At 45.7% G+C, this 27399-nt stretch overlaps 1 protein-coding gene across 1 annotated transcript in view; it reads left to right on the top strand.

Moving 5' to 3' along the window:
* The window catches only part of LOC110171950 (serine-rich coiled-coil domain-containing protein 2-like), a 61768-nt gene extending 35508 nt beyond the window's left edge, over positions 1 to 26260 (top strand). Inside the window, exons 7-14 of the mRNA XM_055149937.1 lie at positions 1603 to 1693; positions 3994 to 4054; positions 4148 to 4231; positions 5842 to 5944; positions 7159 to 7218; positions 7630 to 7821; positions 8826 to 8945; positions 24871 to 26260. Of these exons, the coding sequence (XP_055005912.1) occupies positions 1603 to 1693; positions 3994 to 4054; positions 4148 to 4231; positions 5842 to 5944; positions 7159 to 7218; positions 7630 to 7821; positions 8826 to 8945; positions 24871 to 25248 (1089 nt within the window). The 3' untranslated portion in view covers positions 25249 to 26260. The remainder of the gene's footprint in view (positions 1 to 1602; positions 1694 to 3993; positions 4055 to 4147; positions 4232 to 5841; positions 5945 to 7158; positions 7219 to 7629; positions 7822 to 8825; positions 8946 to 24870) is intronic.
* Positions 26261 to 27399: the final 1139 nt, after the last annotated feature.

Here is a 27399-nt window from a genome sequence, read left to right as displayed (position 1 = left end):
CAGGACTGAACCGGGACTAAACCAGGACCGAACCAGGACCGAACCAGGACCAAACCAGGACTAAACCGGGACTGAACCAGGACTAAACCAGGACCGAACCGGGACTGAACCAGGACTAAACCAGGACTGAACCGGGACTGAACCAGGACTAAACCGGGACTGAACCGGGACTGAACCAGGACTAAACCAGGACTGAACCAGGACTGAACCGGGACTAAACCGGGACTGAACCAGGACTGAACCGGGACTAAACCAGGACCGAACCAGGACTGAACCAGGACTGAACCAGGACCGAACCGGGACTGAACCAGGACCGAACCGGGACTGAACCAGGACCGAACCAGGACCGAACCAGGACTAAAACAGGACTGAACCAGGACTAAACCGGGACTAAACCGGGACTAAACCGGGACTAAACCAGGACCGAACCAGGACCGAAATGGGACTAAACCAGGACTAAACAAAGACTTAAATCAGGAACAAACCAGGACTTAACAACAACTTCAACCAGATCTAAACCAGATATAAACCAGGTCTAAACCAGGTCTAAACCAAGACTAAACCTGCACTCAACCAGTACTTAACCAGGACTAAACAAAGACTTAAATTAGGAATAAACCAGGATTTAACCAGGTCTAAACCAGGTCAAAACCAGGTCTAAACCAGGTCTAAACGAGGACTAAACCAGGTCTAAACTAGACCCAACCCAGGACTAAAATAGACCTAAACCACACCTGCTTGTTTTTTCGTTACTGTTAAAGGTGGAATGTGTTTTTAAACGCTGAACCTTGCCCAGACTTGTTTCTGAACTTAATGAAATATTTTTGGGCCTCGTTTCCGTCGTCAGTTTCCCCTTCAGCAGTGACTCTGTTCTACACCCGCTGTGACCCCGACACCTTCTGGAAAGAGTCAGTTTAATCACACAGACGTTTATCCCCAGAGATCATCAGGGCTGAAAGAAATATCGAAACCACCCACGAAACCATATCGAAAACCACCCACGAAACCATATCGAAAACCACCCACGAAACCATATCGAAAACCACCCACGAAACCATATCGAAAACCACCCACGAAACCATATCGAAAACCACCCACGAAACGATATTAAAACTAGAACAGATCCTCTTTTTTCACAGGTATCGATACTAAAAAAGACAGAGCAGAATCTTTCCTGAATGTGTTTAGAACTAGTGTACGCCCACGGACCTGGACCAGACCTGGACCAGACCTGGTTTAGACCTGGTTTAGACCTGGTTTAGACCTGGTTTAGACCTGGTTTAGACCTGGTTTAGACCTGGACCAGACCTGGACCAGACCTGGTTTAGACCTGGTTTAGACCTGGTTTAGACCTGGTTTAGACCTGGTTTAGACCTGGTTTAGACCTGGTTTAGACCTGGTTTAGACCTGGTTTAGACCTGGACCACTGAGTGATTTCACAGATAAAACAACACGTGGGAATAGAAAGTTGCACCATTTAACGTGGAAAATCAACATGATAATGTTTAAAAAAGAGTTATTTTATTATTATCATAATATCAGAATCTGTATCGAGTTTGTTCCTTCGTGTTTTTATTTGAACTTGTTTCTTTTTTGTGTCAGGACGCGTTAAACGACCTGGAGTCATGTGACCTGGATGAAGATGACCTGATGTTGGACGTGGATTTCCCTGAGGAGCACTCGCTCACCAGTGGTACAACTCACTTATTATACTTTATATATTTATATCAGTCATGTCCAAACTATGGCCCGGGGGCCAAATGCAGCCCTCAGACAAATTGTTCTTGGCCCTCAGGCCTCCAGGTGAATTGGTCCAAATGACCTTGAATCATTTAAAAAAATATATTTTTACTGCAAGTTTTTTGAAAATCTACCTTGATAAACTCATTTAATATTAAGTGTTTGGTTTTAAGGATCTGAGCGTGAATAAAGTCTGATGGTTCATGCGAACGTGTTAAACCTGCACAGATTTCAATTATTCCTGTTCTGATCATCAGTCTGTGGCCCTCGATCAGAATCTGCTTCATCTGTGTTTAGAAATGTGCCCCCTGGTTTATATTTATACTGAAATAAACATGATGCACTGTGTGTCCTGTGTGACCTGTGTGACCTGTGTGACCTGTGTGACCTGTGTGACCTGTGTGACCTGTGTGTGTGACCTGTGTGACCTGTGTGACCTGTGTGACCTGTGTGACCTGTGTGACCTGTGTGACCTGTGTGTCCTGTGTGACCTGTGTGACCTGTGTGTCCTGTGTGTCCTGTGTGTCCTGTGTGACCTGTGTGTGTCCTGTTGTGACCTGTGTGTCCTGTGTGACCTGTGTGACCTGTGTGTGTGTCCTGTGTGACCTGTGTGACCTGTGTGTGTGACCTGTGTGTGTCCTGTGTGACCTGTGTGTCCTGTGTGAACCTTGTGACCTGTGTGACCTGTGTGACCTGTGTGACCTGTGTGACCTGTGTGACCTGTGTGTCCTGTGTGACCTGTGTGTGACCTGTGTGACTGTGTGTCTGTGTGACTGTGTGACTGTGTGTCCTGTGGTGTCCTGTGTGTGACCTGTGTGACCTGTGGTGTGTGTGTCCTGTGTGACCTGTGTGACCTGTGTGACCTGTGTGACCTGTGTGTCCTGTGTGACCTGTGTGACCTGTGTGACCTGTGTGACCTGTGTGACCTGTGTGTCCTGTGGTGTCCTGTGTGTCCTGTGTGTCCTGTGTGTCCTGTGTGACCTGTGTGACCTGTGTGACCTGTGTGACCTGTGTGTCCTGTGTGTCCTGTGTGTCCTGTGTGACCTGTGTGTCCTGTGTGACCTGTGTGTCCTGTGTGTGTGACCTGTGTGACCTGTGTGTCCTGTGTGACCTGTGTGTCCTGTGTGACCTGTGTGTCCTGTGTGACCTGTGTGACCTGTGTGACCTGTGTGACCTGTGTGACCTGTGTGTCCTGTGTGACCTGTGTGACCTGTGTGACCTGTGTGACCTGTGTGACCTGTGTGACCTGTGTGACCTGTGTGACCTGTGTGACCTGTGTGACCTGTGTGTCCTGTGTGACCTGTGTGTCCTGTGTGTCCTGTGTGTGACCTGTGTGACCTGTGGTGTGACCTGTGTGAACCTGTGTGACCTGTGTGACCTGTGTGACCTGTGTGACCTGTGTGACCTGTGTGACCTGTGTGTGTGTCCTGTGTGACCTGTGTGACCTGTGTGTGACCTGTGTGACCTGTGTGTGTGTCCTGTGTGTCCTGTGTGACCTGTGTGACCTGTGTGTCCTGTGTGACCTGTGTGACCTGTGTGACCTGTGTGACCTGTGTGACCTGTGTGACCTGTGTGGTGCGAACTACGTGAATGATTTACATGTTAACTCTGTGTAAAGGCGCGTTGACTCGTGAATAAATGTCTGCAGTGTGAAACAGGGCGACGCGATTCACCTGTTTTAAATGATGCGAATAGGAGAAATGAGCAGCGTGAATTTGTGAAACTGACATTGACGTGCAAATTCTTAAAAGGGAGGGACTCGCGATATTCACCAAAGTTGAAAAATTAGAACTTTTTATGGATATTTGCGTCACATCAACCAATCAGGGGCCGAGTTCTGACAGCGACAAATAAAACAGAGACAAACGAGAACTTTGACTCAACATGGAGGAAACACTCACTGTTACCGCGGGAAACGAGACGATATTAAACACAGACACAAGACACAGACCAGAATAAACCCACAGACCAGGACCACACCAGACTCTGTCCTCCTCTACTTTACTCTGGTCCTGGTCCCAGTCCCGGTCCCGGTCTCGGTCCGGTCCCGGTCCGGTCCCGGTCTCGGTCTGGTCCCGGTCTGGTCCCGGTCCGGTCTCGGTCCGGTCCCGGTCTGGTCCCGGGCAGATTTCACACACTACAGGATTTTTTTTGTCTGAAACGATTTTTAAACGTGCGACAAAAGTTCCCACCACAGACACGAGGAGAATCTGTTTTGCCGTTTGGCATTAATTCGTTTCCTCTTTGGTTCAGACGGAGGGACCCACATGGCCGAGTGGAGGAGGAGGCAGCTGTGTTGGGGAACCGCAGACAGGTGAGGACGGCGCCATCTGCAGGCCGCACATCAAACCTGCGCTCGGGGCTGAAGTTAAAGCTTTATTGCGGTGTTTTTTTGTTTTGTTTTCAGTGAGTTTCACACGGACAAAGTGAGCGAGGAGCAGCAGAGCAAGAGGAAGGAGTCCGAGCTCAGTCTGGACCTGTGCCTCAGCAGGTCAGAGCCGTTTTATTCTCTTTAACTTCTTCATATTATTCACCACAGTGTTTAAAATCCACTTTTATTTCACCAGTGAAGATATTAAAGGTTTTATGTTCCACAAAACTGACCCCCGTGAGCTTCAAGTCTCGTTCTAATGTTGTTACCTCCTCAAAGTTCAGTAGAGATTTGGCAGTTCCAGGACTGAAATGATCCAAATGATTCTCGCTTCATAAAGTGGAGCCGTTATTCAACCACAAAGACGAGAACGTTTCAGCTGAAAGGAGTTTAAGTTTGTGGAGCTGATTCCAAACAAAGAGCGAGAAGGAGAAACATTTGTGGAGCAGAAGTTTGGAAGTTTCTTTCAAAAACCGTGAATCTCCCACAGAGTTTTATACAGGCCCTTTCTGCATTTACAATACAAGGAAAATCTCTTTAACTCTTTTCCCCGTGAAGACGACACGTGACGACCTCCTTGTTTCCTTAATGACGTCTTTTAACTCCTTCGCTCCATTAGAAACGGGTCCAGTTTTTCACATGTAAACAGAGGCTGTGATTGGTCGGGGCCACTACAACCCAAACTAGACTGACCAATAAGATTCAAGGATATGTTTTCGCCGATTTTTTCCGAAGTGAATCAAAGTTGTGACGATTGTCTTTTGGAAAAAACACAACACGAAACGCGAGCAATGGAAAGATGGCGGAAATAATGAGGAGCAGACGTATTTTATGGATAAGTTTAGAGAAAGTGACTTTTATAGATTTCAAAATGATGTTGAAGTTGATTATAAAGTGGAAAACAGCGACGAACTTTCACAGAGTGAATCTTACGAAGATGAGATGTGTCTGTGTGGAGTCCTGCAATATCTGAACAAACTATCCAGGACTTTATACTCGATTATGAACCAAAACTGCCCCAAAATCTGGATGTTTCTCAGACGAGTCCTTTAAAATATTTCAGTCTTTTTTTTTTTCCAAGATGTGATGTTTGACAGAATCACTACAGAAACAAACACTTATGTGGAGCTCTGTGCATGAGAAAGTGACCAAGATGACAAATACTGAACACACACTGACGGGGAAGAGTTTTATTATTATATTATTATATTATAATAAGATAAATGAGTTGAATAAGTTAAATGGAAAAAACTAATTAGGTGCACACAGGTGAACAACAGGTAAAAACAGGTGAACACTTGGTGATATGAAATCTGTTTAAATACTTAGACAAATATATTTTTTACATTTGTTTATGAATATAGTTCTCAGAACCTGCAGATATCAGATGCTGAATGTAGGTTTTTGTTGTTGATTTTGCACCTGACCAGGTAAACTCTCATTTTCAGTGAGCTGTTATAAACCTGTAAATGAATGAATCACATATAAACATCCAGAAATGAAGAGTTCAGAGTCTAAAGTTTCCAGAGATACAAATATGTCTGTGTTACAATAAAGTTCATGAGTGTAAAAATCCTTTATAACCACTGGTTGAAGTCTGTTTTCTTTTGTATTTGTGGGTTGTTCTTAGTCGGCGTCCGGGGGGGAAAGAGTTAAATCCCTCTGTTTTTTCTCCCTCTTCAAAAGTGTAAAATCTAAACTCTCTGTGTCTGTTTCTCTGTGTGTGTCAGTGTGAAGTGTCCTGATCTGGGTGTGGACGTGGAGGAGCTGGTGGACGACTGTTCTGCCGTCAAATCTCAACTGGAATATCTGCAGAAACTGCTCCTCCTGCAGGTCAGACTGTGAACTGCAGCTTCCATAGACTTTTAAAGAATCAAAATCACAAACAGAAATGTGTCTCTGTCTCTGGTCTTATTTTTTTGGCATTTTAGTGCAGATTTGTAAAAAACGGGTCAAATTCGTGTCTGTATCGACCTCTTTAGGATCAACTACAGTCAGGACAGTTGAGTTTTTGGGTTGGACTAACGGCGCCAGTGAGTCAGATGCAGGTTATTACGTGACGAGCACAGACACTGGCGTCTACGGGCGGGACGTGAGGAGTTCCTCTCAGCCCCGACCGGGCATCACCGGGCATCACCGGGCATCACCGGGCATCACCGGGCATCACCGGGCATCACCGGGCATCACCGGGCACCTCCATGTCCCGCCGTGTCTGGAGAAAAGGGACACTGTGTGATCCGAGCACTAATGGTTGTGTTGTTCGGAGCACAGTGGTCCAGGCTGTGTTGGATTATTGTGGCTGTCGGCCGGTTGTCAATCATCGCTCCAGAGCCCCACACCCCCCAACGCGCTGGCACCGCCCACTCTGGAGGGTTTTTTTTGGCAGAGTAAAACTTCAGGAGTTTAATGTCTCTTTATACTGAAGTGGACTAAAGGACGTCACAGCACAGACGAGTCAAACTCAAAATCACAAAGGCCAAAATTAAAAACTGGGACTAAGTCGTGGTCAAACTAAATATTTAGTGAAATATTTCAACACTATCTGCATGTTTTCTCTTCTGTACAGATCTGTAACGTTAAACCTTAAATGTTTAATCATAGTTTTGGTTAAACACTGAATCCAGAACAAACAGATTTATAGATATACACAGATATATAAAATAATAACATTTAAAATAAATAAATGTCTCTATAGTCTGATACAGATTTGATTTGATCTCATGGGCCAGATTTGGCCCCCGGGCCTGAGTTTGACATGTCTGCCATAGCAACTATAAAGATGCACTGTGCAACTTTTCTGGAGAAATTAAAATGTTAATTTCCCTGAGATGTTTCAAAGAAATAAATCTCCACAGAGACAAACATGTGACACCACTAAGAAAAGTTACAGGTCAGATCTGTGGAGAGGCGAGCCCACACACCACTAGAAAATTATTAAGGAATTAAGCAAAAAAAACAAAAACAACTGTTTCCTGTAAAAATGAGCACAATGTTTTTGTCTGTGCAGGTTTATTTAAAATAATTCAGATTTAATTTGTGTTTTTCAGGAGGACGATGCAGATGAAGACACACTGACCACAGACACAGGACTACCAGGACCAGACCAGGGACCAGGACTCCAGAGACCAGGACTAGACCAGGACTAGACCAGGACTAGACCAGACCAGACCAGACCAGGACCAGACCAGGACTAGACCAGGACTACCAGGACCAGACCAGGACTAGACCAGGACCAGGACCAGACCAGGACCAGGACCAGACCAGGGACCAGGACCAGGACCAGACCAGGACCAGACCAGGACTAGACCAGACCAGGACCAGACCAGACCAGGACCAGACCAGGACTCCAGGACCAGACCAGGGACCAGACCAGGACCAGACCAGGACCAGACCAGGACCAGACCAGGACCAGACCAGGACCAGACCAGGACCAGACCAGGACCAGACCAGGACCAGACCAGGACCAGACCAGGACTAGACCAGGACCAGACCAGGACCAGACCAGGACTAGACCAGGACTTTTACACTGTTCTCAGTTCTGTTCTGTTTGGGTGGAGTGTCTAGACTCTTTTTTGTGCCGTGAAGTGTTTAAACTCCATTTCCCACGATGCTTTGCTGTTCAGGTGGAGGTGCTGCTACAGGAAGTGCTTCAGCTCCGAGAGGAAGTGAGGAGTCGAGACCGAACCATCGCTCAGCTCTCACAGCAGCTGGTATTTCAAACATTTACACAAAACTCTGAATATTTTACACATTTGAAAATGACTCGATTAAAACATATTTTCATACACGTCGTGTTTTTATCCAGTGTTGGGAAGTTTACTTTTCAAATGTAATCCCCTACAGATTACAGATTACTCACACCAAAATGTAGTTTGTAACGAAATCCATTAAATTACTTAAAGTGAGTAATGTAATCTGATTACTTTGGATTACTTGATTTGCTGTAGAGAAACAAAGACGAGGAAATCTTCACATAAGAAGTTTTGTCTGATAAAAGAAAATAAAAAGTCCAAACTTTACTGAACCAAATTATTTAAAATATGGTTTATTGATGGTTTAGACCTGGTTTAACTGGTTTAGACCTGGAAGTTTAGACCTGGTTTAAGTCCGTTTAGTCCTGGTTTAGTCCACACTGGTTTCCTGGTTTAGTCCTGGTTTACCTGGTTTACCTGGTTTAGTCCTGGTTTAGTAGACCTGGTTTAGTCCTGGTTTAGTCCTGGTTTAGTCCTGGTTTAGTCCTGGTTTAGACCTGGTTTAGACCTGGTTTAGGACCTGGTTTAGTCCTGGTTTAGTCCTGGTTTAGACCTGGTTTAGTCCTGGTTTAGACCTGGTTTAGTCCTGGTTTACCTGGTTTAGACCTGGTTTAGACCTGGTTTAGTCCTGGTTTAGACCTGGTTTAGACCTGGTTTAGTCCTGGTTTAGTCCTGGTTTAGTCCTGGTTTAGTTTCAGGCAGTGTGTGGAATTACCAAAAAAAAAAAAGGGATTTAGCCCAAAATGCAAAAACAGTAAAATCCCTCTGTGTTTAATCCATTTATTTCAACAAAGTAACTGTAATCCAATTACCTCTCACTGAAACTGTAACTGTAACTGAATACAGTTACTCATCATTTGTACTCTGATTACTCTGGTACATGTAATCTGTTACTCCAACACTGTCCATATCAGATTTTAAAACTAAAGTTAAATCCTAAAAATAAGCCGTTGTGTGGACAGAGCGACGCAGCAGAAGTGTCCAGCAGGTGTCGCTGTGGGGACGTGGAGACGACCGAGGTCCAGACTCAGACCAGAGAGAAAGAGACGGAGAGCGTCGCATCCCAGACGCCCTGGAACACGGTAAAGTGTCAAAACAATAAAAAAAAACATTTAAAACAGGATTATCATCTTTAGAGAGAAGCACAGACACAGCAGTTCTTCAGGATATTTATGGACTTACACTAAAAACAACGTGCAGAGTTTTATTTGAACAGATCGACTTGAAAAAGGCCAAAAACACAGGACAAGTGCTCCCCCTACAGGCCACTGCCTCAACTGCAACAACAACAACATTTCAATTCTTCTTTTAATATTTTAAAAAATGATCTGAAACTCAAACGCTGCGTCCTGTTTTTCTCTTTTTGTCTGAAACACAAACATTTACTCACAGCTCAAGGAAGAATGATGATTTATGTTGTTAAAGTGTCAAAAATACAACAAAAATAGAAGAAAATAGAAGAAAATAGAAGGTTCTGGACTCTTTCCTCCCATGTTTCCTCACTGAGCTTTTCTATAAAACCTGTCTTTGTTTAAACTTATGTCTCTCTGTTTCTCTCTTTCTCTCTCTCTGTTTGTGCTGCTCTTTCTTTGTGTTTCTCTCTTTCTCTTTTGTGCCTCTCACTCTGTTTCTCTCTTTGTGTCTCTTTCTCTGTCTCTGTCTCTTTTTCTCTGTGTGTGTCTCTCCCTCTTTGTGAGTCTCTTTCTCTCTGTCTCTCTCTCTGTTTCTCTGTCTCTGTATATATTTTTGTCTCTCCTCTGTCTCTTTCTCTCTGTGTCTCGCTTTCTCTTTCTGTCTCCTCCTTCTGTCTCTTTTTGTGTGTCTTTCTCTCTTTCTCTCTCTTTTGTGTCTGTCTCTCTCTATATATTTTTGTCTCCTCTCTCTGTTTCTCTCTCTCTCTGTTTCTCTCTTTTTCTCTCTTCTTCTTCTTCTTCCTCTGAACCTCAGGCTGCTCCTCCTCTCCTCTTCCTCTCTCCTCCCTGGCAGTACCAGAGATCCAGTCCCTTTAGACCGAGAACTAAACCAGGACTAAACCAGGACTACGCCCACAAACGTGAGTCTAAACCAGGACTGAACCAGGACTGACCAGGACTGAACCAGGACTAGACCAGGACTAGACCAGGACTGAACCAGGACTAGACCAGGACTAAACCAGGACTGGACCAGGACTGGACCAGGACTGAACCAGGACTAGACCAGGACTGAACGAGGTCTAGACTAGGGCTACGTCCACACGACGACGCTCCTGGATATTTTTTTTTTGTGAGCTGAAAAAAGCTCCCGTCCCCACACGAGTCGGATCAGTAAATGTTCTCGTCCGGAGTGAAAACGATGTGCTTCTCCTGCTGCACCTGTGTGTGGCGCTGTAACAATCATCATCATATTTAATAATGCAAATCCCATCATCATTTTTTAAACTTTAAGGTAATTTAGCTGATTTTAGATGTTTCCCAGAAATATCAACATTTTGTTTGGCAGAAGTTGAACATAAGTGACAGAGAGAACAACCCTCTGACACAGAGAGAACACCCTCTGTCACAGAGAGAACACCCCTCTGACACAGAGAGAACACCCCTCTGACACAGAGAGAACACCCCTCTGTCACACAGAGAGAACACCCCTCTGACACAGAGAGAGAAACACCCTCTGACACAGAGAGAACACCCCTCTGACACAGAGAGAACACCCCTCTGTCACAGAGAGAACACCCTCTGTCACACAGAGAGAACACCCCTCTGTCACAGAGAGAACACCCCTCTGAACACACACAGAGAGAACACCCCTCTGTCACACAGAGAGAACACCCCTCTGACACAGAGAGAACACCCCTCTGACACAGAGAGAACACCCCTCTGACACACAGAGAGAACACCCCTCTGACACAGAGAGAACACCCTCTGTCACAGAGAGAACACACCCTCTGACACAGAGAGAACACCCCTCTGACACACAGAGAGAACACCCCTCTGACACAGAGAGAACACCCCTCTGTCACAGAGAGAGAACACCCCTCTGACACAGAGAGAACACCCCTCTGACACAGAGAGAACACCCCTCTGTCACACAGAGAGAACACCCCTCTGACACAGAGAGAGAACACCCCTCTGTCACACAGAGAGAACACCCCTCTGTCACACAGAGAGAACACCCCTCTGACACAGAGAGAACACCCCTCTGACACAGAGAGAACACCCCTCTGTCACAGAGAGAACACCCTCTGTCACAGAGAGAACACCCCTCTGACACAGAGAGAACACCCCTCTGACACAGAGAGAACAACCCTCTGTCACAGAGAGAAACCCCTCTGTCACAGAGAGAACACCCCTCTGTCACAGAGAGAGACCCCTCTGTCACAGAGAGAACACCCTCTGTCACAGAGAGAACACCCCTCTGACACAGAGAGAGAACACCCCTCTGTCACAGAGAGAACACCCCTCTGACACAGAGAGAACACCCCTCTGTCACAGAGAGAACACCCCTCTGTCACAGAGAGAACACCCCTCTGACACAGAGAGAACACCCCTCTGACACAGAGAGAACACCCCTCTGACACAGAGAGAACACCCCTCTGTCACAGAGAGAACACCCCTCTGTCACAGAGAGAGACACCCCTCTGTCACAGAGAGAACACCCTCTGTCACAGAGAGAACACCCCTCTGACACAGAGAGAACACCCTCTGACACAGAGAGAACACCCCTCTGTCACAGAGAGAACACCCCTCTGACACAGAGAGACACCCCTCTGTCACAGAGAACACCCTCTGTCACAGAGAGAGACACCCCTCTGTCACAGAGAGAACACCCCTCTGTCACACAGAGAGAACACCCCTCTGACACAGAGAGAACACCCCTCTGTCACACAGAGAGAACACCCTCTCACAAGAGAGAACACCCCTCTGACACAGAGAGAACACCCCTCTGTCAGAGAGACACAGAGAGAACACACCCTCTGTCACACAGAGAGAACACCCCTCTGTCACAGAGAGAACACCCCTCTGACACAGAGAGAACACCCCTCTGACACACAGAGAGAACACCCTCTGACACAGAGAGAACACCCCTCTGTCACAGAGAGAACACCCCTCTGACACAGAGAGAACACCCCTCTGACACAGAGAGAACACCCCTCTGACACAGAGAGAACACCCCTCTGACACAGAGAGAACACCCTCTGACACAGAGAGAACACCCCTCTGACACAGAGAGAACACCCCTCTGACACACAGAGAGAACACCCCTCTGACACAGAGAGAACACCCTCTGACACAGAGAGAACACCCCTCTGACACAGAGAGAACACCCCTCTGACACAGAGAGAACACCCCTCTGACACAGAGAGAACACCCCTCTGTCACAGAGAGAACACCCCTCTGACACAGAGAGAACACCCCTCTGACACAGAGAGAGAACACCCCTCTGACACAGAGAGAACACCCCTCTGACACAGAGAGAACACCCCTCTGTCACACAGAGAGAACACCCCTCTGACACAGAGAGAACACCCCTCTGACACAGAGAGAACACCCCTCTGTCACACACAGAGAGAACACCCCTCTGACACAGAGAGAACACCCCTCTGACACAGAGAGAGAACACCCTCTGTCACAGAGAGAACACCCCTCTGTCACAGAGAGAAACACCCCTCTGACACACAGAGAGAACACCCCTCTGACACAGAGAGAACACCCTCTGACACAGAGAGAACACCCCTCTGACACAGAGAGAGAACACCCCTCTGTCACACAGAGAGAACACCCCTCTGACACAGAGAAACACCCCTCTGACACAGAGAGAACACCCCTCTGACACACAGAGAGAACACCCCTCTGACACAGAGAGAGAACACCCCTCTGACACAGAGAGAACACCCCTCTGACACAGAGAGAGAACACCCCTCTGTCACAGAGAGAACACCCCTCTGACACAGAGAGAGAACACCCCTCTGTCACAGAGAGAAACACCCCTCTGACACACAGAGAGACACACCCCTCTGACACAGAGAGAACACCCCTCTGACACAGAGAGACACCCTCTGACACAGAGAGAACACCCCTCTGACACAGAGAGAACACCCCTCTGACACAGAGAGAACACCCCTCTGACACACAGAGAGAACACCCCTCTGTCACAGAGAGAACACCCCTCTGACACAGAGAGAACACCCCTCTGTCACAGAGAGAGAACACCCCTCTGACACACAGAGAGAAACACCCCTCTGACACAGAGAGAACACCCTCTGACACAGAGAGAACACCCCTCTGTCACACAGACACAGAGAGAACACCCCTCTGACACAGAGAGAACACCCCTCTGACACAGAGAGAACACCCCTCTGACACAGAGAGAACACCCCTCTGACACAGAGAGAAACACCCCTCTGACACAGAGAGAGAACACCCCTCTGACACACAGAGAGAACACCCCTCTGACACAGAGAGAACACCCCTCTGACACAGAGAGAGAACACCCCTCTGTCACAGAGAGAACACCCCTCTGACACAGAGAGAACACCCCTCTGACACAGAGAGAACACCCCTCTGTCACAGAGAGAACACCCCTCTGACACACAGGAGAACACCCCTCTGACACAGAGAGAACACTCATATTCCACTGAGTCCAACACAAGTTGAACCACATCAGCGACACAAGAGCTGGAGTTTTATCTTCACTTAGTTTATGTAAATTAGTGATGTGGTTTTAAGTTTTGTTTCTGTGAGATTTGAACAAAACTGAATTAAACACATTATAATGTCAAACAGCTGATGTGGATCTAGAGTCGTTATGTTTATATGTCGTAAAGTTGAATTTATTGATGCAGATTAGTAATAGTAGAGACGGGCATTCGATGAAATGTTTTTAATCGATCGTCAGAAGAATAAATGATCGATTATCGATGAATCATGAACGTTTTTGTATTAAAATGATCATCATTATTATTACTATCTGCACTAATTGGATTAAAAGACATGACTCAGGTGAATACAGGTCAGTGTGACCAGATTTGTGTTTGTCAAAACCAGGACAGCGTACGGGGGGAGGGGGGCGGGGCCTCGTCATCCACATTGAGCGACTCTCACCTGGAAAAACTTTTTCCCACTGGACACAGAAACATATGTGCTGCTTTATCCACTGTGCACATGGACTCACACTTGTCCCAACGCAACGGAAAGTGTGGAATTTCTTCTACAAATCCTGGTTAAATCCACATTTGTGCTTCGGTTCGTTACAGACTGACCCACTGTTTGTGTGTCGCTCCTTCTGATGCAGAGACACATGTACACACCTGTTTGGTCACGACACACACACATACATTCAGTTTGTACATTAAAATGATCAGAATCCATGAAATTCTTAATGATCAATTATCGATTAATTGATTAACTATGCCCGTCCCTAAGTAGTAGTAATAATAATGATGATACTTATTATATAAAAACGTTAAGGATTAATTGAATCGATTAATACATTTTCATGGACGCCCGTCTCTAGTTATCGTTGTTGGGTGATGGACGCGGCTCCGTGGGCGACACCTGTCACACACACCTGTCACACACACCTGTCACACACACCTGTCACACACACCTGTCACATGTCAACGACACTCTTGCGTGTGTAGAGGTCAGTTTTTGGCTGTGGGCGTCTCTCGCTGGTGATGACGGGATCGTGACGTTGTTGTTTTCTAAAAGCTGTGGTTTGTTTGTCTCATTTCTTCGTCTGGAACCTGTTCTCAAAAAACTCAGTTTTCGTCGACCTGAAACACCGGCTCCGTGTGGACGAAAGACCAAAACTTCTCCATTTTGACCCAAAAACGTGGTGTGGACGGCCCCTAGAACTAAACCAGGACTACTTTTTCCTACTTCCTTTTTTCTCCCTGTGTTTTCCCTTTTCCTGCTTTTTAACACAACTAATAACAATTTAATTTACTTTTTAAAACTCTTTTTTTTAACCTTTTTAAAAACGTTTGTGTCAAATTAAACCGTGTCTCTAACCTGAGCTCTTCCACTGCTGTCCCTGTGTCTGTGTGTCTCTGTGTGTGCGCCCCCTGCAGGAGTGGAGAAGCTCGTGCACTACTTCACTGACCAGGCCTGGTACTGACCTCAGCACATCCACCACATCCACCACATCCACCACATCCACCACATCCACCACATCCACCACATCCACCCACATCCAATCCACCACATCCACCCACCACATCCACCACATCCACACCACACGTCCACACATCCACACATCCACCACCACGTCCACACATCCACCACATCCACCACATCCACCACATCCACCACATCCACCTCATCCACCACATCCACCACATCCACCACCACCACGTCCACCACACCACATCCACCCATCCACATCCACCACATCACCACATCCACCACCATCCACCACATCCACCACATCCACCACATCCACCACATCCACCACATCCACCACATCCACCTCATCCACCACATCCACCACATCATCCACCACATCCACCACATCCACCACGTCCACCACATCCACCACATCCACCACATCCACCACATCCACCACATCCACCACATCCACCATCCACCCATCCACCACCACGTCCACCACATCCACCCACATCCACCACACCCACCACACATCCACCACATCCACCACATCCACCACGTCCACCACATCCACCACCTCCACCACATCCACCACATTCCACCCAGTCCACCACGCCACCACATCCACCACATCCACCTCATCCACACATCCACCACATCCACCCACCACATCCACCACATTCCACCACATCCACCACATCCACCACATCCACCCACACACCCATTCCACCACATCCACCACATCACCACTCCACCACCACATCCACCACATCCACACGTCCACCAACTCCACCCATCCACCATCCACCACACCACACCACCATCCACACATCCACCCACCCCACCCCACCACATCCACCACATACCACCACATCCACCACGTCCACCACGTCCACCACACTCCACTCACCACCACATCAAACCACCACATCCACCACACCACATCCACCACATCCACCGTCCACCACATCACCACATCCACCACATCCACCACGTCCACCACGTCCACCACCACGTCCACCACATCACCTCATCCACCACATTCCACCACATCCACCACATCTTCCACCACATCCACTCCTCACTCCGATCGGCGTTTGACTCTGACTATTAAACTGTGAGATTAATGGTATTATTTGAATCAAATGGAACATCCTATTAGTGTGTTATTTATTATGTTTCTAATCTTCTCATCATCCCGCTTGGTACGCTCGCTCTACGAGATACCATCGCCTGGTGTGTCAATCGCTTGCGTGAATACACATTTTGTAGTAACACTTCATTAGTTGTTGTGTACTATCTCGCATCACGCTCTACAACACTCTCCGTCGTCGGTTTCACCTTGTGATGTCACCCTTTTACTGTTTTAAGTTGCTCCCTTTACTCGAGTGTGCTCGCTCGCTGATCTATATGTTCTCCTCTTTCTTGTGTGTTGATGTCGAGAAAGTTAACCCTCACCGTCCCAAGTTGTGTGGCTCAGGGTGCCTTGTGTTTTCATAAACCTTCGTGTCGTACGTGCGTGAGAAAACAAACCACAACTCCCTATGTTTTGATGATGAAAAAAACATAACATATATCAGAAAATAGTGTATATGATGGGCCCTTTAAGATGAGCAAGAAAATGAATGTTATTTGAAACTAGTTGCAATTCATTGTCTTGTTGCAGTTCAGGTCCCCTAGTCAACTCATATGACCGCAGTGACTTTAGTTGTCAGGACTAGCGCCTCCCTCGTACGTGGCTCTAGTTTTTTCTGTTCGTTTCTTTGATGGCTTTACATGACTTCGTGGGAGTAGATAGATCGATAGCAAACTCTTACCCCTTGATTGATCGCATGTCTAGGTGAGCCATCCATAGAGTCACCGAGTTTACGCGTCTTATCCTTGTGTTCGACTTCTGTGTAGTATTCGACTCCCTAATAGGTCTAGAACTACAATTTTAAATTCCTTATGTGTCAGGTCCCTCTTGGGTCAGATTTGTAATGAAAGAAATATCAGTATCATAGTGGGAAAACTGAAACTTCAGAATACCCAGAAAAGCATCCTAAGAAAACTCGCTGTCATACGATCCCATTCCTCGCGTGTAAATTTTAATAGATAAATGTCTTTGTGTGAAATCATTGGATATGATCTCTAGGAGTACAACTCATAAAAAAATGCGCTGTGGATGCCATATATGTAGTCAATATTGATTTTGTTGCATTGAGACGGATTGAAACAATGTGTCAGGTCCCTCTGCGTGGTGTCAGGTCCCTTCTTGGTGTCAGGTCCCTTCCGTGTGGTGTGTAGGTCCTCTCGCGTGTGTCAGGTCCCTCTCGTGTGGTCAGGTCCCTCTCGTGTGTGTCAGGTCCCTCTGCGTGTTGTCAGTCCCCCCCCCTGTGTTGTTCAGGTCCCTCTTGCTGTTGTTGTCAGGTCCCTCTCGCGCTTTTCAGGCTCCGCTGTGTCACCTTTGCGCGTGTGTCAAGGTCCTCTCGTGTGTGTCTCCTCGCGTGTGTCAGGTTCCTCTCGTGTGTCAGGCGTGTGTCAGGTCCCTCTCGCGTGTGTCAGGTCCCTCTCAGGCGTGTGTCAGGTCCCTCTCGCGTCGCGTGTGTCAGGTCCCCCCCCGTGTGTGTCAGGTCCCTCCCTCTCGTGTGTCAGTGTGTCAGGTCCCTCCTCGTGTGTGTGTCAGGTCCCGTGTGTCTCCCTCGCGTGTGTCAGGTCCCTCGTGTGTCAGGTCCCTCGTGTGTCAGGTCCCTCTCTGCGTGTGTCAGGTCCTCTCGTGTGTGTGTGTGTCAGTGTCAGGTCCCTCTGTGTGTGTCAGGTCCCTCTGCACTCGGTCGTGTTTCAGATAAATCACAAAAGGATTAGAACAGGATTTTCTCTTCGTACATTAAAAGCTAAAGTTAAAATCTGCAGCCTCGGTGGTTTTTAATCTCCTGAATTAACGGTGAAATTCTCACAGGGGTTTTTATAATTTCCTGAAATAAACAGGAAAGTTTTTTTTCTCTCTCGAGTTTGGATCAAAAACTTCACAAGGTCAAACGGCTCCTCGATAATCATCACTGCATCAACTTTATTTTTTAAATTCGTTTTTTGTGCACATAAAGCAGATGTCACAGAAAAAAAAAAAAAAAAGTAGTAGTAAGTGTATGTGACCTTTTCCTCCTCCCATTATTCGCCCGTCGTCTCCAGAAAAATAAAAATAAATAAATAATAATAATAAAAAAATATATATATAATAAATACATAAATAATAGTAATAATAATAATAATGTATTTATATAAAGTAATAGGTAAATAAAATAAATATAAGGAAAAGAGAGAAATAAATATAAATAAAAAGTCAGTAAATAAATAAATACGAGGACATACAGAATATTATTATATATATACACATACATAAATACATACAAACATTAGGGAGCATCATTTGTCCAACTTTTTGAAACATTTTTGAAAATCAATCTGTACCTAGTATCAATTTTTTGCACTTGCCAAAGTAAAGTTCCATGAGAAATTCCACAAGCCTCTGGAGTTTAGTGCCTGCAGACGTTTTTCTTTAATAACATCAAAAATAATAAATGTGCCCAATAGAATCAGAGGAAGTTGAATATAAATATGGACATTCTGAATCATTTGGTATCAGTTTTATGTCTCTGTCATCATTAGTTTTTTCAGATATGGCAAAAGTGTCATTTCTTTTGGTAATTCTAGGCCCTTGACCTTCTAGGACTTGAAACTTTGTCTCTCATTTCATCTTTGGCCTTTGTGGATTTTGGTTAATAAAAAAAAAAAAACACTCAAAATCTTGAGAAAATTGTTATATCTTAGAAAATGATGAAGATAGAAGATATGAAATTACCAAAAGTACCAAAAGATGCACAACAGCAACATTTCTATTCATCTTTCATTGACACCACGGGTCTAAATGCAGTATTTTTAAAGTTATTTGAGAAAAACTGAGACTTATNGTGTGTGTCAGGTTCCCTCCCAGGTCCTCGTGTGTGTCAGGTCCCCCGTGTGTGTCAGGTCCCTCTGTGTGTGTCAGGTCCCCAGTCCCTCGTGTGTGTCAGGTCCCTCCGGTCTCGTGTGTGTCAGGTCCCTCCTCTGTGTGTGTCAGGTCCCTCTGTGTGTGTCAGGTCCCTCTCGTGTGTGTCAGGTCCCTCTGTGTGTGTCAGGTCCCGTGTGTGTCAGGTCCCTCTGTGTGTGTCAGGTCCCTCCCCTGTGTGTGTCAGGTCCTCTCGTGTGTGTCAGGTCCCTCTGTGTGTGTCAGGTCCCTCCAGGTGTGGTGTCAGGTCCCTCCCCGTGTGTGTCAGGTCCCTCCCCGTGTGTGTCAGTCCCCGTGTGTGTCAGGTCCTCTGTGTGTGCAGGTGTGTGTCAGGTCCCTCTCGCGTGTGTCAGGTCCCTCTGTGTGTGTCAGGTCCTCTCTGCGTGTGTCAGGTCCCTCTCGCGTGTGTCAGGTTCGTCCCTGGTGTGTCAGGTCCCTCTCTGTGTGTCAGGTCCCTCCCTGTGTGTGTCAGGTCCCTCTCGCGTGGTCAGGTCTCTCGCGTGTGTCAGGTCCCCTCCGTGTGTCAGGTCCCCCCCCGTGTGTGTCAGGTCCCTCTCGTGTGTGTCAGGTCCCCCGTGTGTGTCAGGTCCCCCCGTGTGTGTCAGCGGTGTGTCAGGTTCGCGTGTGTCAGGTCCCCCCCGCGTGTGTCAGGTCCCCCCGTGTGTGTCAGGTCCCTCTGTGTGTGTCAGGTCCCTCGTGTGTGTCAGGTCCCTCTCCCCTGTGTGTTCAGGTCCCTCCCCGTGTGTGTCAGGTCCCTCGTGTGTGTCAGGTCCCTCTGTGTGTGTCAGGTCCTCCCCGTGTGTGTCAGTCCCTCCCCGTGTGTGTCAGGTCCCTCTCGCGTGTGTCAGGTCCCTCTGTGTGTGTCAGGTCCCTCTCGCGTGTGTCAGGTCCCTCGTGTGTCAGGTCCTCCCGTGTGTGTCAGGTCCCTCCCGTGTGTGTCAGGCCCTCTCGCGTGTGTCAGGTCCCTCATGTGTGTGTGTCAGGTCCCTCTCGCGTGTGTCAGGTCCCTCTCGCGTGTGTCAGGTCCCTCTCGCGTGTGTCAGGCCCTCTCCGTGGTGTCAGGTCCTCCCGTGTGTGTCAGGTCCCTCTGTGTGTGTCAGGTCCCTCTGTGTGTGTCAGGTCCCTCCCGTGTGTGTCAGGTCCCTCCTCGTGTGTGTCAGGTCCTCTGTGTGTGTCAGGTCCCCTGTGTGTGTCAGGTCCCTCTCGTGTCAGGTCCCTGTGTGTGTCAGGTCCCTCTGTGTGTCAGGTCCCTCTGTGTGTGTCAGGTCCCTCGTGTTTGTCAGGTCCCTCGTGTGTCAGGTCCTCTGCGTGTGTCAGGTCCCTCTGCGTGTGTCAGGTCCCTCTCGCGTGTGTCAGGTCCCTCCCGTGTGTGTCAGGTCCCTCCCGTGTGTGTCAGGTCCCTCTGTGTGTGTGTGTGTCAGGTCCTCCCCGTGTGTCAGGTCCCTCCCCGTGTGTGTCAGTCCCTCTGCGTGTGTGTCAGGTCCCTCCCCGTGTGTGTCAGGTCCCTCCCTCCGTGTGTGTCAGGTCCCTCTGTGTGGTCAGGTCCTCCCTGTGTGTGTCAGGTCCTCTCGCGTGTGTCAGGTCCCTCTCGCGTGTGTCAGGTCCTCTCTGCGTGTGTCAGTCCCCCCCCCCGTGTTGTGTCAGGTCCCTCGTGTGTCAGTGTCATCCCCGTGTGTGTCAGGTCCCTCGTGTGTGTCAGGTCCCCCCCCGTGTGTGTCAGGTCCCCTCCGTGTGTGTCAGGTCCCTCTCGCGTGTGTCAGGTCCCTCTCGCGTGTGTCAGGTCCCTCTCATGTGTGTCAGGTTCCCCCCCCGTGTGTGTCAGGTCCCTCTCGTGTGTGTCAGGTCCCTCTCGCGTGTGTCAGGTCCCTCTCGCGTGTGTCAGGTCCCTCTCATGTGTGTCAGGCCCCTCTCGCGTGTGTCAGGCCCCTCTCGCGTGTGTCAGGTCCCTCTCGCGTGTGTCAGGCCCCTCTCGCGTGTGTCAGGTCCCCCCTCGCGTGTGTCAGGTCCCTCCCTCCTCGCGTGTGTCAGGTCCCTCTCGCGTGTGTCAGGTCCCTCTCGCGTGTGTCAGGTCCCTCTCGCGTGTGTCAGGTCCCTCTCGTGTGTGTCAGGTCCCTCGCGTGTGTCAGGTCCCCGGTGTGTCAGGTCCCTCTCGTGTGTCAGGTCCCTCTGTGTGTGTCAGGTCCCTCTGCGTGTGTCAGGTCCCTCTGCGTGTGTCAGGTCCCTCTCGCGTGTGTCAGGTCCCTCTGTGTGTGTCAGGTCCCTCTGTGTGTGTCAGGTCCCTCTGCGTGTGTCAGGTCCCTCTCGCGTGTGTCAGGTCCCTCTGTGTGTGTCAGGTCCCTCTGTGTGTGTCAGGTCCCTCTGTGTGTGTCAGGTCCCTCTGCACTCGGTCGTGTTTCAGATAAATCACAAAAGGATTAGAACAGGATTTTCTCTTCGTACATTAAAAGCTAAAGTTAAAATCTGCAGCCTCGGTGGTTTTTAATCTCCTGAATTAACGGTGAAATTCTCACAGGGGTTTTTTATAATTTCCTGAAATAAACAGGAAAGTTTTTTTTCTCTCTCGAGTTTGGATCAAAAACTTCACAAGGTCAAACGGCTCCTCGATAATCATCACTGCATCAACTTTTATTTTTTAAATTCGTTTTTTTGTGCACATAAAGCAGATGTCACAGAAAAAAAAAAAAAAAAGTAGTAGTAAGTGTATGTGACCTTTTCCTCCTCCCATTATTCGCCCGTCGTCTCCAGAAAAATAAAAATAAAATAAATAATAATAATAAAAAAATATATATATATAAAAAATACATAAATAATAGTAATAATAATAATAATAATAATAATAATGTATTTATATAAAGTAATAGGTAAATAAAATAAATATAAGGAAAAGAGAGAAATAAATATAAATAAAAAGTCAGTAAATAAATAAATACGAGGACATACAGAATATTATTATATATATACACATACATAAATACATACAAACATTAGGGAGCATCATTTGTCCAACTTTTTGAAACATTTTTGAAAATCAATCTGTACCTAGTATCAATTTTTTGCACTTGCCAAAGTAAAGTTCCATGAGAAATTCCACAAGCCTCTGGAGTTTAGTGCCTGCAGACGTTTTTCTTTAATAACATCAAAAATAATAAATGTGCCCAATAGAATCAGAGGAAGTTGAATATAAATATGGACATTCTGAATCATTTGGTATCAGTTTTATGTCTCTGTCATCATTAGTTTTTTCAGATATGGCAAAAGTGTCATTTCTTTTGGTAATTCTAGGCCCTTGACCTTCTAGGACTTGAAACTTTGTCTCTCATTTCATCTTTGGCCTTTGTGGATTTTGGTTAATAAAAAAAAAAAAACACTCAAAATCTTGAGAAAATTGTTATATCTTAGAAAATGATGAAGATAGAAGATATGAAATTACCAAAAGTACCAAAAGATGCACAACAGCAACATTTCTATTCATCTTTCATTGACACCACGGGTCTAAATGCAGTATTTTTAAAGTTATTTGAGAAAAACTGAGACTTATGGACGCCTTTTGGATTGAACTTTTGAGTCTTGGTGGACCCAGTAGATTTTATTAAATTGAGCAAATATTCCAGAGATTTTCTGTTAACTGGTTTTGTCACATTTAAAAATTAGGTACAAGTTGAATTTCTGACATGATTCACCCTAATATACAGACTGTACATACACACAAATACAAATATACACAAAAGTACACATCACGTGTACACCATTAACTTATCATTCAGTGTATAAAAGCTGAACTATTTAATTTGCTCAATATTTGGACTTTACTTTTAAAATTGTATTTGTTGTACAGCGTCTTTGAATGTTTAGGAAAGTGCTGTGTAAATAAAATATATAAAATATAATAATATGATATAATAATAATTTTAATAATAATGTTTCTTTACAAAGCGCCTATTAGAACAATAAAAAATAAATAAATAAAAATACTGTGTAGACAATACAGTAGAGGAACAAGAGGCCATAAGTGATTAAAGAAAATTTAAAAAAGTATTATTTAAAAAAATAAAAAAATAATCATGCATACATTTTCTTTAGAGTAGTGGGGAGATTTATTTTATTTTTTTTATTTTTTCTATTTAATACAATAAGATTTGAGCTGTAGAAAGTAGAATCAGTCACTTTTATGTCAAATTATCTGTTTATTCTGTTGTTTAATTTGTTTTAGCTCAGACTTTTTAATGAAACCGTCTTTTTAAAAATAAGTTCACTTGGATTCTCCTGATTTATTTTTTGTTTTGTGTCAGTAGTCGATGAGACTATGAGACGAGACACGAGTTTGGATCTATGAAAATGAGACAAGATGAGACTTTGACATTCTTTTCCCAATTTTTTATTTACTTTATTTCATATTTCTGCTGACACTGTAGCACTATTTTTGGGACTGCAACTTCTCAAAAAATATAACTCACCACCAGTTCTTAACTACATTTTTTTAATCCAATCCAAACGTAAAAACGTGGGGGAAAATAATTCACGAGATCATTTTCAGTTTTCACCTGCAGTTCCTCGTGCGTCCAGCAGGTGTCTCTGTCGCTCTGCGTGAGTCTCTCTTCTGTTATTAGTCGTGTTTTTGATTCCGGTCACGTTTGGAGCAGATTTGTCTCGTTATAAATCTCCACCTCTCACACACGTCTCCTCAGAATCCTGACAGCGGCGTCTCTCTGCGGCCTCCGTTTTACATTTACCCCAAAACAAATTCTACAGTTTGTAAATGAGACGAAGCAAAAAGAAATCGTTATTTAAACCAGAGGAAGGATGAAAAAGAACAAAAATCTGACTCTAATCGATGACAAAACTTCCCCCCCTGTGTGTCAGATGCCCTCCCCTGTGTGTTCCTTCCATTGAAAAACACTCACATCTCCATGGAAACGAGCACTAAAGTTCCATTTGCAGCTTTAATAATAATAACATGAGCTTGAGGATGAATTACAGAAAGATGTAGTTGAATCAGGACTAAATAAAGGTCAAAAAATTGGACTAAACCAGGACTAAACCAAGTCTAAATGAGCTAGACTTAATCAGAATTAAACCAGGACTAAATAAAGACCAAACGAGGACCAGACCAATATCTAAACTAGGTCTAAACCAGGTCTAACCCTAGAACTAGACTAGGACTTACCCAGGTCTAAACTAAGACTAAACTTGGTCTAAACTAGAATTAAATCAGGACTTAACCAGGCCTAACCCCAGACTAAACTAGGCCTAAACCAAAACTAAACTAGGGCTTAACCTACTTACCCTAAACCAGGTCTAGATCAAGATTAAACTAGGTCTAAACCAGGTCTAACTCTAGAACTAAACTAGGACTTGCCCAAGCCTAGGTCTAAACCTAGACCTAGTATGGTCTACTTTTAGACCTTGTTTAGACTTGGGCAAATCCTAGTTTAGTTCTGGACGTAGACTAAACCAGGTCTAAACCAGGTCTAAACCAGGTCTTGCCCAAGACTAAACTAGGTCTAAACCAGGTCTAAACTTGACCATAGCCAGAACTAAACCAGAACTAATCTAGGACTTCACCCTAATTACCGTAAACCAGGTCTAAACCAGATTTAGACCAAAACTAAACTTGGCCTTAGCCAGAACTAAACCAGGACTTACCAAGGTCTAAAACAGGTTTAACCCTAGAACTAAACTAGGACTTGCCTAGGTCTAAACCAGGTCTAAACCCAGACTAAACTAGGTCTAAACTAGGTCTAAACCAGGTCTAAACCAGGACTAAACTAGGTCTAAACCAGGTCTAAACCCAGACTAAACTAGGTCTAAACCAGGTCTAAACCAGGTCTAAACCCAGACTAAACTAGGACTTAACCAGAACTAAACCAGGACTTAACTTTGTGTTTTGTGTCGTTTCAGTCTGCGATACTTCAGCCCGATCAGAGTCTCCAGGACCCACTGATCCACAGCCGCTCCGTCCAATCAGGAAGCCCGTCTGCCTCTGAAGCCCCGCCCCTCTCCCTGCCCCTCCCCCCCCCGCCGCAGAGGACCATGGGAAACGCAGTCCTCTCCCCTCCAAGCTCCGCCTCTTCATGTTCCCCGGCTCCTCCCCCTTCAGAGCCGCCGCCTCCTCCTCGGGCCCCGCCTCCAAGCGCGGCCCCGCCCACTCGCCGGGAAGCAGAGCCAAGCCGAGCCCCGCCCCTTCCTGTCCGTCGCCGTCGTTTTCCCGTCTTCCCAAACCAAAGACTCACTGAGCGCGCGACCCTAATGCAATCCAATGGAAAACGGACGGCCTGAGCTAACCACGCTAAAGCTAACGCAGTTTATTTCAGCTAAAACCATGTGCAATGACTTCTGGGAAATGTAGGCGGACGCTGACAGGAAGTGACCCAGTTTGTTTGTGGTTTGGGTTAAAAAAACTAAAACTAAAAAATCTCTAAATGTCGAGAAACGAACTGAAAAAGAAAAGTTCCTCCAAAAAATCTGTTATTTACAAAAGGACTAAACTAAATCTGGACCAGGACTGAACCAGGACTGAACCAGGACTGTACCAGGACTGAACCAGGACTGAACCAGGACTGAACCAGGACCAAATGAGGACTAAACCAAGATATAAACCAGGAAAGACTAAACCAAGTCTAGAAGAACTGAACTTAACCAGAACTAAACCAGGACTTAACTAGTAAACCAAGAAACCAAGTCTGACACAGGTCTAAACCAGGACTAAACCAGGTCTAAACCAGGACTAAACCAGGTCTAAACCAGGACTAAACCAGGTCTAAACCAGGTCTAAACCAGGTCTAAACCAGGTCTAAACCAGGACTAAACCAGGACTAAACCAGGACTAAACCAGGACTAAACCAGGACTAAACCAGGTCTAAACCAGGTCTAAACCAGGTCTAAACCAGGTCTCGTGTGGCAGGGACCTGGAGCTCGTGGAAATGAAGCGATTTGTTCCGTTTTTAATCTATGTAAAGTTTTTCGTACAAATTGGCTTTAAAAAGTTTTAATGAGAAACAAAATCCACAGAATCTGAGTTTGTTTCTGTTTAATTAGTAAAAATATTGAACTGAAATCGTGTTAATTAAGACAAAAGAGCCGAAGATTTAACGAAAGAGTCACAATTAAAAAAGAAAAAAACGTTTGGAAAATGAACCGAGGATCATCAGGAAGATTCAGGAAGTTTAACACGGAAAAAAGAAAAAACTACAGGAAATGTTCAGAAGTATTTAAAATAGACCAGGACTAAACCAGGACTAAACCAGAACTAAACCAGGACTAAACCAGGACTAAACCAGGACTAGACTAGGACTAACCAGGACTAAACCAGGACTAAACAGAAAACCAGACTAAACCAGGACTAAACCAGGACTAACCAGGACTAAACCAACTGAACCAGGACTAACTAGACTAGACTAGACTAAACCAGGACTAAACAGGACTCAGGACTAGACTAGGACTAGACTAGACTAGGACTAACTAGACTAGACTAGGACTAAACCAGGACTAAACCAGGACTGAACCAGGACTAGACTAGGACTAAACCAGGACTAAACCAGGACTAGACTAGGACTAAACCAGGACTAAACCAGGACTAAACCAGGACTAGACTAGGACTAAACCAGGACTAAACCAGGACTGAACCAGGACTAGACTAGGACTAAACCAGGATTAGACCAAGACTAGAGCAGGACTAAATCAGGATTAAATTAGGACCAAACCAGGACTAGACCCGGACTGAATCTGGACTAAACCAGGACTAGATCTTAAAACAAGACTGGAACTAAGACTAAACTAGGGATTTAAGAATCAGGACTAAAGCAGGACTAAACAAGAACTAAACCAGAACTAAACCAGAACTAAAGCAGGACTAAAGCAGGACTAAAGCAGGACTAAAGCAGGACTAAAGCAGGACTAAAGCAGGTCCCAGATTCAGATTAAACGGATTCTTTTTCCGACTGGATTTTGGGTTTGTTTACATCGTCCTCCATTTTGTTTTTTCGTCGTCTTCCATTTTGAGCCCAAACCCGCTTCACTTCCTGTCTGCGTCTGAAGTCACGTGACCGACACTAACCAATCACAGCCGCCGTAGCAGATCCAAGTCCCTGAAGCGACTTTAAACGACAAACACTTTAATGAAACATGAACAGAGATTATAAACGGTAACGTAAGAAGAGAAATAAGCTCCGAAAGTCTTAAGTTATATTCAAACGTCTGTATTTAAACTGGAAACTTGTATTTATTGTGATAATTTAAGCAGCAGCAGCAGCACTGTGACTGACAACGAGGAAATAAAAGGCTAATTATGAAACAGGAAAAGTGTGTCCTGCTTTTTATCTTTTATGTCAAAACTGTAACATGTATTTTCTGGTGGAACGTCTGGAATGTTCCGCAGTGTGACTTTAAACAGCTCGACTTTACATTTATTCAATTACAAGTGGTTTTAAA

Source organism: Boleophthalmus pectinirostris, unplaced genomic scaffold (genome assembly GCF_026225935.1).
Source record: "Boleophthalmus pectinirostris isolate CB_2022bp ecotype Guang Dong unplaced genomic scaffold, ASM2622593v1 HiC_scaffold_14, whole genome shotgun sequence".
NCBI classification, from domain to species: domain Eukaryota; kingdom Metazoa; phylum Chordata; class Actinopteri; order Gobiiformes; family Gobiidae; genus Boleophthalmus; species Boleophthalmus pectinirostris.
Note: the sequence above shows the minus strand (reverse complement) of the source record. Positions and strands in the feature narration are given on the sequence as shown.